This window comes from Chelonoidis abingdonii, chromosome 4, assembly GCF_003597395.2.
Source record: "Chelonoidis abingdonii isolate Lonesome George chromosome 4, CheloAbing_2.0, whole genome shotgun sequence".
Taxonomy (NCBI): Eukaryota; Metazoa; Chordata; order Testudines; family Testudinidae; genus Chelonoidis; species Chelonoidis abingdonii.
This window is the reverse complement of record NC_133772.1, coordinates 110,259,763-110,271,524: the sequence shown is the minus strand read 5'-3', so window position 1 is coordinate 110,271,524 and position 11,762 is coordinate 110,259,763. Positions and strand designations below refer to the sequence as shown.

The 11,762-nt window shown below is 45.8% G+C and overlaps 2 protein-coding genes across 6 annotated transcripts in view; one reads left to right on the top strand and one right to left on the bottom strand.

Annotated features, from left to right (window-relative positions):
• Window positions 1-598: 598 nt before the first annotated feature.
• On the bottom strand, window positions 599-10,221 carry FCF1 (FCF1 rRNA-processing protein). Its single transcript, XM_032801990.2, has 8 exons — window positions 10,115-10,221; window positions 9,772-9,839; window positions 8,652-8,723; window positions 7,496-7,644; window positions 6,847-6,919; window positions 4,303-4,390; window positions 3,463-3,557; window positions 599-2,559 (listed from the first exon to the last, which is right to left on the bottom strand). Exons 1-8 carry the CDS (start codon window positions 10,115-10,117, stop codon window positions 2,511-2,513), a joined length of 597 nt encoding a protein of 198 aa, XP_032657881.1. The 5' UTR covers window positions 10,118-10,221; the 3' UTR covers window positions 599-2,510.
• AREL1 (apoptosis resistant E3 ubiquitin protein ligase 1) overlaps window positions 10,207-11,762 on the top strand; it is a 29,254-nt gene continuing 27,698 nt past the window's right edge. For 2 of the 5 annotated variants that reach the window (XM_075065537.1, XM_032801982.2), the window contains exon 1: window positions 10,207-10,302. The gene's annotated coding sequence lies outside the window, so the exon portion shown is untranslated. The remainder of the gene's footprint in view (window positions 10,303-11,762) is intronic. The other 3 variants (XM_075065535.1, XM_075065536.1, XM_032801989.2) reach the window with 2 other exon arrangements.

Genomic DNA, 11,762 nt, shown 5'->3' with positions numbered 1-11,762 from the left:
GGGTACCCCTTAAAAGTGTCACATTAAATACTTCTGTTGTCAGGATCCTATGCATTCCACCATTGTGTCCATAGAATTTATTATGAAATTCACCCCATGGGACTGAATTGTGCTCCAGAATTTTAGCTTTAAGAATATGTTTCTAGCCCTCATGGTCGTGAATTGTGAACTCAGTTTAACAAAGACAGTGATGTCTTCCTGAGTCTGCAGAGAGCCTAAACCAATAGCTCTGAGAAGCAGGACTTACCCCCATTCATTTCAATGGGTGTTTTACTCAAAGGTGATAATTTCAATCCCACCATTATTAACTGTTTCACCACTGATAATTTTAGTAGAAACATCCAGCTAGTGTTTATCCCACAATTCCAAACTGTCTTCACACCTCCCTAGCTACCAAAAGTCCCAACTGTCCTACACCTAGCTACTGCCATCTCCAATTTTTCCCCAGACAGCTGCTACAATGTGGTTATGTAGTATCAGTAAAAAAAAAAAAAAAAAAGTCTGACTTATCAAAATTGGGAGAACAAACTAAACTGAATAGGAATGTAACAGGGCGTACTTTTTTTTTTTAAATAAAAAACCATTTTTAACATTTATCTGAAGCTGCTAGTAGAATTCTTTATTGTGCTACCTACTACAGAGACCTTACAACAGAATGTAGGTCCATCTTACTGCAGATAACATGGTGTCTCTTGTCTACTGTGCTTTACGTTGTCAATTAGCTTAATGAACGCGAAACAAAGCATAATAGTTAATGGGATAAATTTACATGTATGTCGGGGAAAGATGTGATGATGGATCAAAGCCTTATAGGTCTCGCCTCTGCTTCATGGACTCAGACATGTGAGGCAAGAGATTACACATACATTCATGAGAGGGGAAAAGGTTTCATAACAATTACACATACCATTCTAATAGAGGAGATTATAGAGTTGAGGGTCTGGTGGTCTTGGCTGCTTTGAGGAGACAGTGTGACTCTTCCACAATCCTTCTGACAGATCCCAGCAGAACTACGAATGGGATTTTTAAAGACAGTTCCAGAGCCAGCACTTGATTAAAACATTTGAAATCTACATGAGCCATTCAAGCACTAACCTCGTGGCTTTCAATGCCATTCTAACCAAAATAGTGCAGATTTATTATTTTAAAGCTACTGCATTTAAGACCAACTTTATGAAAACTACTGCAACTGCTAATGAAGTCTGTGGGAGTAAGCCCAGTCCATGAGGGCTAATGGGGACCCTTATCTTTGTGGTGTAGATAGAGCCTTGTTGAAGAACAATCAGTCCCTGCTGTCAGCCTAAGCAGGGCCGTGGAGCTCAGTAAGGGGCTTAATAGCAAGCAGTGTATCAATCTGACACCTCTTCTCCTCTGCCCCACCCCTCCCTGCAAGAGGAGTGCAGAATGCCTAGAAGAGGTGCCCTGTGCCCAGCTATGAATGTTGTGAAATAGTGCCTGCATCAAGCAGGAAGTGGGCAGACACACATGAAGACATGCAGAGTACCATGCATACTATGGAATGCACGTAAGACACTATCATGTTTAACTCATTATGCTGACAATATAATTGAAGAAAAGCTGACTAATTCCAAACAGGGACTGAACACCTTTATTATTGCTCATTTAGTAGAGATGCTGAAGTTTGCATCCGGTGCTCTCATCAGCCGTCATGCTTGCCAGTTTTTCCTTCAGCAAGGACCCCAGGAAGTTGATGGCAAGTGATTTTCTTAAGTTAGTTTATCCTCATGCTTGACAGTCACATCTAAATAAACCATCTTCTTCATTTGAAACCTGATGGGAGATTTGACCTCAGTAACATTGGTCCCCATGTTCTCAGGTGGAGGAGAGAAGAGAACTTTGTCAGTTTTGTTCAGACCCAGAACACACAGAATCTACTTAGTCAGGGATTTGGAAGGTGGGATTGTGGTGTTCTATATAGGTCCCCAGATTTTTTTCAGAGCCTGTATGTCCACATGAGGTATATCCATTGCCATGGCCTCATAATTTTGCTGATTCCCCGCCATTCAGATAATGAAATTCAAACTGTGAGGCAGACTTCAGCTGTGCCAGAGAAATGCATGTCCTGCTGCAGGCAACAGTTTTTCAGACTGATCTTCAACTCCAGTTTCTAGGAACTTGTGTTTCCATTCTGTTCCACTGCTGGATCCTTCTTGACACATTCTCTAAATATCCCACCTGCAGAATGAGGAGGAAGCTAGGCAGATGCACTCCCTACGTCGTAGTACTCCCTCCCACGCATGCTGATTTAACCAATGGGTTTAGGCAGAGCAAGGGTGAATAAAGGCAGAAAGATCCAAAATGGCTTTTCATTAGAAGACCAAAGCTGCATAGCCAAGGCCTAAGAAATCAGTCCAGTGTCATCGGCAGCCCTGGGAGCAATCCCAGCAGAGGGAGGGAAGCGGGGGGATAGAAACAGAGGAGCATGCTAACTTGGTTTAGAATCCTGGTGCTTGGTAGCAGTATGTGATGGGAACATCTGTAGCAGGGGGTTAGAATCGAGGGGCTCCATAATCATCTGGCATCCTTTCAATGTTATACCTGAAGGCAACAAAGAAAAAATTGTGAGTATAGAACATCCTGCTTGGAAAGCAGCCTCTTCCAGTAACTGCCCTGCTATTTTCCCCTTCAGCAGGCAGCAAATGTGGAGAGGAGCCTAATATATTCAGGCCCACAACTAGCAGCTTCATGGTATTTTGACCTGCAGCTTGAATACCCAGAGAGGGCAAAGATTGGCAGTAGTGGAATTGCAAAGAGACTTGGAGATGTCCCCACCAGTGTTCCAGGATTGCAAAGCTCCTCAAGACCTATCTATTGGGGCACAGGCAACCCAGAAAACTTATCACTGCCGTGGGAGGAAAACAGCTTCAGACCAAGTTCTTACATAATAAGAAACTTTAATCCTTTCAGCCCTGTGACAGAGCAGCATGGAGAGCAGAGCACTTCAAAGAGCTACTATATTAGTCACCCAAGCTGCATTCAAGGGCCCAAAAGTATGACAGCAGAAGACAATTTGTGAGAGAAACATACAAAGCTACATTCCAGTTATTGATCAATTAAGATTCTTTGTGGACTTGCCCCAGCCAACCTTGACATACTACTCCCCTCTCACACATCACCAGACTTCTCCTCTCTTCACATAATCTCACCACTATTCATACAAAAGCTCTCTCTCCAAATTATGAGCAACTGAATGAAATTGTTTATAATGGAAATGGCGTTCCAAACTTAAGACTAGGAACTCCTGTTACAACAGTGCACAGTCTTTTCTTCACATAAGCGGGCATACCACTTCCATTTATAAAGACTCAAAGACACTACAGTTACAGGCACTATAGAAAACCCCAAGATCGAAAGAAAGACCAAACATGTTTGGGAATAAACTGCTAACAGACAGCAATTCTGTCAAAGTCAGTGTTGTGTCCTGCTAGAGAGGTCTCTCACCTGTGGTTGGAAATATACATGATAGGGACTCCAGGAATCTTCCGGATTCTCCGCTTAAGGTCTCTGTCCACCGTGGCCACTATGTAACACTTATGCTGCAAGAAACGGAGGCATGTCAGACTCTAACAATGACCCAGCCCAGTGGAGAGAAGGCCAAACAAATGCTTTTGTTCACTTAGTCATAACACTGTGGGGCACCAATTCTAAAAGAATTGGACATTACTAGGATAAGATGCTACTCTTGTTCCTACAGAGCCCTACTACAGATTAGCTGTGCTCTTCTGTTCATCATAGTGTCCAGGTGACTTACAGGAGGGAGGCAGTGTTGCCTAGTGGATAGAGTGCTGGACTGGAACTCAAATACCTGGGTTCTATTCCTGGCTCTGCCCAGGCTGCTGGGTGACCTTGGGCAAGTCCCTTTGCCTCTCTGTCCTTTAGTTTCCCCACCTGTAAAATGGGGACAGTGATATGACCTCCTTTGTAAAATGCGTTGAGACCTACTGAAAAAACCCACTATCCAGAAGATCGGTATTATCATCTTTATTGCTACTAAAGCTACTGGTCTGCCACCTGGAGTATTCAGAAGGAATTTCCCATCTCATACATATAGTTTCAGATAGAATTGCACAATGAGGTGCATGATGGGGATGTTATATCTTCCTTTGAAGCAAGTAATTAACATTGGATACACTGGAGCTTGGATACTGGACTAGAGGAACTTTGACTAGATCCCACAGTCTCTCAGCAGGTCTCAGATTTTATAGGTCATTAGTGCCTATGGGAGTTCAGCAAGTTTTCATGCCAACAGTGCAGAAAAGGAACCCTTGGAATGGGAGGTACCTGAGTGACCCTCTGCACCAAGCAGTCATCTGCATAGGTCCCTTTGTGTGTGCAAGGCAGGCGCTCAAATCGTGGGTCTTTGGCTATCCTGTGGGGTCATAAAAGATGTCATTAGGAAGGGTACTGAGGACACTTGACCTACACAGAGGTATCTTCAGACAATTCCAGGGTGAGGAAGTAGGAACAGCCTCACCTCTATTCTGGGCAATTTCCAAATCTCAAGACCACAGGCCAGGGGGTTAAAAACTCTTCAGGCCAAATTCAAATGAGGAGCAAGGAAGGTCAAAAAGCACAAGTTGGAGTAACAAATATTGTGGCTAATTATCGTTTATGTATTACTTAGTATTTATTTCAATAGCACCCAGAGACCACAATCAAGATCAGGGTTCTATGCAAAACAGAAAACAGTAATTAGGCATGTCAGTTTCCTGGACAATTCCCCTACAGAACCTCAATATCATGTTCAGGTGGCAAGAATAAGCCTCAGACATAGCCAATGCCTTCTTGTGACAGAAACAACAGTTCAGCCTCCTAGTTGTGACCCTTCAAGACATCTTCGGGTAAAGCTCAGATCAATTTAGATGTGCTGCTAGTGACTATAACTGAGGTCTTTGTGACTCCCCCTTTTACCACTGTGGTCAGTTAGACCACATATCTGCAGGTGGCATCCATGGCAAGGGCTGCCTGGTTCTATTATGGACTTGCATAATGCCCTTCCCTCAGCTACTGAATGATTAAGACATTTAGACTAACGTGCTTGACTTGATTGTCTATGAGATGGAATTGCTACATAGATATCAGGGGCAAGGATCATATTTCCCTTTAACACCTTATCTCAAAGTGCTTTACAAGCTATATGCAGAAATAACTACACCCACCATTAAAACAGAGCCCTCTTGGGAGTGGAACATTGCAGCTCTTTACTAGCTGCACTGCAATACTATACAATAGGTCAAGAATGGAGGTGAATAACTATGGCTGATTAATTTTCCTCTCCTTCGTCAGTTATCAGACTTGGACTAATGTTCTATAGACAATGGAACTATGAATCTAATTCCAGGCCAGTACTCTGACTCTAGGATTACCAGTTCACATCATAATGCTGCTGTAGGACAGATAATAGATCCTTGAAAACATAAACTAATCTTGAAGACAAAACCAAAACCAAAACAAAAAAGCCACGCCTCCTCCTTTGGACAGAGGTTTCTCTCCTACTTATTCTTAGCTGCACAGAAATGTTCTTTTGGAAGTCTGCTGCAATTTAAAGTAAAAAAAAAAAAGTGTCACAAGATAAGAGATTTGGAGATTGAGTGAATTCTGTAAAGATTTCTTTTTCAAAACTTGTTCCAGACCCAGAGCTTAATGCTGGCAGGTGCTTTTGATATGGTGGAAGAAATATTAATTAGTTATAAGAACTGGAATGTTTTCAAAATCCTGTGCAGTATGGATGTTGTAGTGGAAAGTCACAAACATTACTTCTTTGCTGTGCTGATGTACAACACTCTGGAAACATATCACTCTGGAAAGTTTCTCAATGATCATGCTAGGAAATACCACAAATTTACATAAGTACGAAAATTGATTTTTTAACATAAGATGCAAGAAGTATGAATGAATGCCTCATTGTGAGTGTGATCATTTAAAATTGACTAAGTCAGGGAATTCAGAGTTACAGTTGGAACATCAAGGATCCAGCTGGTGCAGGCTGAGGCCAGAGTCCTCTTTTCTCCTGTCAGGATGAAGACCAGTTTCTTTGTTTCATCTCCTGATATTAAAAGGGATCAAGTTGATTTAAGAGCTCTCATTGAAGAACACAGTGCAGCCTGCAAGACTGCTATGGGTGATCTCACAGGACTTTATAAACAACTTTTGTCCTCAGTGTAAGGACTCCTAAATACTCTCTTCTCAACAGGTTACCCACTGCAGAAAGAACAAGCACAAAGGAAGAAGAATAGAACGCCAGTGGCAGAGATCTCATTATAAACATGGCTGATTTGGATAAAGATTTTTTTAAAAATATGGCTTGCAATCGTGGTAAAGGAGGTTTTATCATCCTCCTCCAGAATATCCGTGTGGTCTTGAGCAGCAGGACTGTCCAGGATGATGGACAAATTGGTGCATACAGGGTCAAATGTTTTTCTCATGATGGATTCCTCCAATTTCATTCAGACTGGATTGCTGCCTCCATCATACCAGGCCTTTTGTGAATGATCTATGTTAATGTCTTTGCTGGGTGTTTTGGCCAGTCTTGCTCACAATGACTGTAGATAAACTGGAGCTATGACTTGCAACCATAATGACTGGACAGTTTTTAAATAAAAACTTACATTGTGCAGGAATTGATAGGCCAAGAAGATAAGCTCTTGCAAGACTTTCCATCCTAGCCCAAGCTTTTGGACCAGAACTTTCTACTTCCCAGTGCCTATTTAAAATTCAACCATAATGGTTGTGATTGTGTATATCACTTAATCTAGTCAGCAAAGTGTCTGAAACAGCCAAGTCAACAGATGGACTAAGGAACAGAGTTGAGTGTCTTTCACCTACCTCAGTGCCACACGGTACTTCTGCCCTAGCTTCTCAATTTCAGCCATCACGCAATCAGTGATACAGGGGATACCTGCATGAACAAAATATTTATTACCTCTATAGTGCCAAAAGTGTATTAGTTCTTACCTTACAGTACTTAGCTATGACAATGTGCTCTACAGAAAATACTAAGATAAACTATCAAGATCTCTACCCTGAATTGCTTACAGTTTAATTAAACACACAAAAAACTCATGAAGGGGGAGTGGAAGGATGAAATGCAAAGCAACCGAGCAGCTAGCTGGCCATCTCTTGTTAAGTTTGTTGATCTTTTGGATGAATTTCGGGTTTAAAATTTTTGTTTTTAATTTTTTTATTTTGTCAAGATTAGTATTTAAGACTCATCTGATTTTTAATTGCAAAGAGTTCTAAGGTTAATGCAGATCAAGAATCTCAGGTCCACTGTTCAATATTAAGCTCACTTAGACGCTGCACTCAGCCAGCAGCATAAATCCTTTTAACTAGTCTTTTGTTACCTTAAGTTAGTGCTCTGTGGCCTGCAAAGTGTTTGTGGCAGAGTGAAGGATTGTTGCAGGCAAGAGCAGACCTCACCACACCAGGGCACCATGCTGTTTCAGGAGAAACTCTAACAGGAACAGACACTCACACTTGGCATAGAGACAGTCCATCATTGACTGCACCAGGTCCAGCTTGGCTTTAATGGAGAAGTTGATGAAGTTTGTATCAACCAGAATATAATAGGGTGGGCCCAACTGTGTGTTATACTGGAAGAACAAACAGGAAGGGTGCTGAGGGCTGTCAGGAAAGAAACAATTCAAATCAGTTACTTTAAACTGACACCAGCAATGCATCAAATCCTATGATCTGGACAGATCTGCTAGGAAACATGCCCAGTCAGGAACAGGTCTGAGATAATGCCTGGAGAGAAAGATGGTGGCAATTATCAAGCAGCCCACCTCTACCTCTCTTCCTTCTGAAAGTCCAATACCCACTTCCCACAGTATACATGTCAAGAAATTCAGGCCAAGGGGGAGCAAGTTCCTACAATCTTTAGAACATAAGAACAGCCGTACTGGCTCAGACCGAAGGTTCATCTAGCCCAGTATCCTGTCTACTGACACTGGCCCATGGCAGGTGCCCCAGAGGGAGTGAACCTAACAGGTAATGATCAAGTGATCTCTCTCCTGCCATCCATCTCCACCCTCTGACAAACAAACAGAGGCTAGGGACACCATTCCTTACCCATCGTGGCTAACAGCCATTAATGGACTTAACCTCCATGAATTTATCCAGTTCTCTTTTAAACCCTGTTATAGTCCTAGCCTTCATAACCTCCTCAGGTAAGGAGTTCCGCAAGTTGACTGTGCACTGTGTGAAGACAAACTTACTTTTATTTGTTTTAAACCTGCCCCTTATTAATTTCATTTGGTGATCCTTAGTTCTTGTATTAAAAAAACTAGGTTCTCCCAGTCATCACAAACCCAGCTATCTATGTTTCTAATGATCGAATCTCCCATTACTAACACCTGTCTTTTCCTAGTAACTGGAGTTCCCTCCCTCGGAGAGGTAAGCTCAGTGCGAGAGGATACCCCAACACCATCTGGAAGGAGGGTCCCAACTATGGGAAGGTTTCCCTCTGTTCTCGTAGACTGCTCTGCTTCCCTCTAAGTGAAAGAGACAGGGAAAATATTCTTGCAACTGCCCAGAGCTGCATCTCCTCTACTCTCCCAAGTGCAAGGCAAGGCAGAGAGCATCTCCACTCTCCCAGATGTAAGGCAGAGTGCAGCTCCTCTGGTACTTACACCTCTCTTTCCTTGATTGCACTAGGATCATCCTTCTTTTTCACATTGGATTTTGCACGCTCCGTCTGTTTGCTAAAGCAACAAAAAAAAAAAAGTTTTTGTGACGCACTCACAAGTACAGTCAAACCTCGCAATAACGCGCACTGCCATAACGTGAAATTGCATATAACGCGATCATAACTTGGCTCCCCTTTAAGGCCTAATACCAGTGGTCCCCAATGCCATGGGCCCGCCGGGACATTGATGTGACCCCGCCTAGTGCCCAGCAGGGGAGAGAAGCTGTGTCCCCACGCCTGCTGGGACAGAGAACTCCAGAGCTCCGGTGCTCTGTGTCCCCAGCAGGTGCGGGGCTGTGGCTTCTCTCTGGCCTGCCAGGGACAGAGAGCACTGGCGCCTGCAACCCTGGAGAAGCCGGAGAGAAGCCGAGGCCCTGTGCCTGCTGGGGACAGAGAGCACCAGCGCCTGCAGCCCTGGCTGCGGCCCCGTGCCTGCCGGGGACAGAGAGCACCAGCGCCCGCAGCCTCAGAGTTCTCTGTCCCTGACAGGCGCGGGGCCATGGCTTCTCTCTCCTGCTGGGCACTAGGCAGCACACATCAATGCACTGCATTGGGGACCACTTACTTAAACTGACCGGCTTGAAACCCCGCTATACTGCGACCCCGCATTTATCACGATGGAATTTTTTGGACTCCAAACATCGCTTTATAGTGGGGTTTCACTGTATGTCAGTATGGGGGGACGGACGGAGACAACAATGGATATAATACTAGAACAAAAATGTCTTAATGGTGTAAAAACCAAGGGGAAAAAGGAACAGCTAAGAATAATACAAGGGAGTAAAACTAGGAAGTTTGGACTGAAATTATGAAAATTTAGGTTAGCTCCCAGGAAAACTCCTTGATAGTGAAATGAATAAAAATGGGGAAATATCTTCTAAAGCAGGAAGGGAAAGCAATCGCTGGGGATCCTGAAAATGGGACGAGACACTGGAGAACAGTCAACCTAGACTCATCCTGCATTGGCCTTCAGAGATTGACTGGGGGACCTAAGTGTCTCTGTAGCTAAATCTCCAGTACTATGAATTGGTCCCTGACCCCCACCCCATCACTGGGAGGCTCACATGCGCTGGTCTCGGAGGCTGATCATGCGTTTCACGGTGGCGTATTTCCTCGCTTTCTTTTGTTTCCCCTGGAAGGAAACATTGTTAGAGGCGAGGAGGAAAAACAGACACCCCTCAAACCTGCCTCCGCGGCATTCGCTCCCCAAACCCATCTCCCTTGCCCCCAGCAGCCCCCCGGCAGTGCGTCCCCCCCCACATACCACCCCCTGCAGCACCCCTACCCCGCCGCCCACGTACACTCGGGAAACCAGGCGCGGCCACCGCCACGCAGGGGCAGTCAAGGCCCACAACTCCCACCCGCGTGCTCGGGAGCAGAGCGGCGCCGCCGCCGATCGCTACTCACCATCCCGCTCCTCGTCCGCCTCCCACTCAGCCCCAAGCCGCCGCCACCACTTCCGGCGCGCGCCTCCTCGTCACCGGTGACCTGCCCGTGACGAACTATCACTTCCGGCCACCGGCTCGGAGGCTGGGGCAGCGGGAGCCCGCGCTGGCCGCGCGCACGTCCAGGCCCTAGATCCGGAACCGCTGCTGGTAACTGTCTCTCTTCAGGCCTGTGAGCCAGGGGCTGAGCCCGCGTCCCGGGGAGCTTTGCGCGGGAGGGGCCTTGTGCTTGGGAACCTCCCTCGACCGACCCGCCTGCGCCGGGGGAGACCGGCTCCGGGCCTCGAGTCAGCTTGGCCGGCTTAGGCGGGCCTGGGGCCTGCGAGACGCAGCGACCCGCGGAGGGGGTGGGGTTCTGTGCGCGCCTGGAGAGGCAGTGCCCGGTTACAGCGCCGTGGCAGCGGACAGGGAAGAGAGCCACAGCCCTGGGGCTTCGCTCCCGGGGAGCCCCGGTACGTGGGGGGCAGAGGAGTCCGGCCAGAGCGGCATGGTGTGGGCTTGACAGCAGGTGCCGAAGTGCGAGGACATGGAGTCCTGCACTCGCTGAGGGATGGGGATACAGCAAGTATCTACCCAGTATAGTTACAGTCTGATTCCCCAGTACGTTAAGCCTCTGCCCAGGATGGGGTTTCCCAGCGTGACGGGGGTCGATCCCCTGTCTATTTCCGTTTAGTGTTTGTTCCTGACTCCCTAGCGGGTTTGCGGGCCCCTAGAGGGTGGGGTATCTAGCATTATGCACAGATACTCCCCTCCGTCCTTGGATTAGAAGTCATTTCTGATTATTCGAGGAAGTGTGTCTACAGTGGAGCAGGAAATAATTTGGATCTATTCTGTATTACATGGAAAACTTGGTTGTTCCTTTGTGTTTCTTTGGTTCCTAATTACTAAGGCTACGTTTATGTCATTGAAGTCAGGGAATCATCTAGAGACCTTAGTGACATTCTCTGTTTCAGCCCCAGAAGCTGTGGGACTGGAGCTGGCAGCCAGTGGGGCCCTCATAGGGTTCCAGCGACAGGTGACAGCCTCGTGCAGGGGAGGGGGACACCTTGACTGAGCGGCTGGGGGTGTCCTGTTTTCTCTTGGGAAATATGGGCACCCTGCAGCTTCCAGCTGCTGTGGGCAGAGGGGAAACCCTGCAGCTCCCAGCCATCATGGTGGCAGGGGAAGGCATGGGGCTGCAGCAGTAAAAGTCATAGACAGGTCAAGGCTTCCATGAATTTTTGTCTATTGCCCGTGACCTGTCTGTGGCTTTTACTAAAAATAACCATGACACAAGCTTAGCCTTATTTATTACTTCTTGCTTCTGGTTTCCATTCTGCGATCTCTGATTTTACATTTGAAGAAGTCTGTATGCATTTTGCTCACCTCATAGTGGTGAAGAATTTGTCGGTGAGAAGGTTCTGTTTGGCATCTTCACTTGTCTAGCTGGTTGTTGTAGTTTGTACCTGTCCTTAGTGCTTGCTATACTGTAAAGTTTTTTAAAGTGATTTACATTATTATTTGGGCTTAGGTGAAATTGATTATTTAATTGTTCTAGAGGTTAGATCTTTTGTTGAGGTTTGGCTGTGCTGCTGTACCTGCAGTCGTCAGGTTTCTGTTTTTTCTTCTCT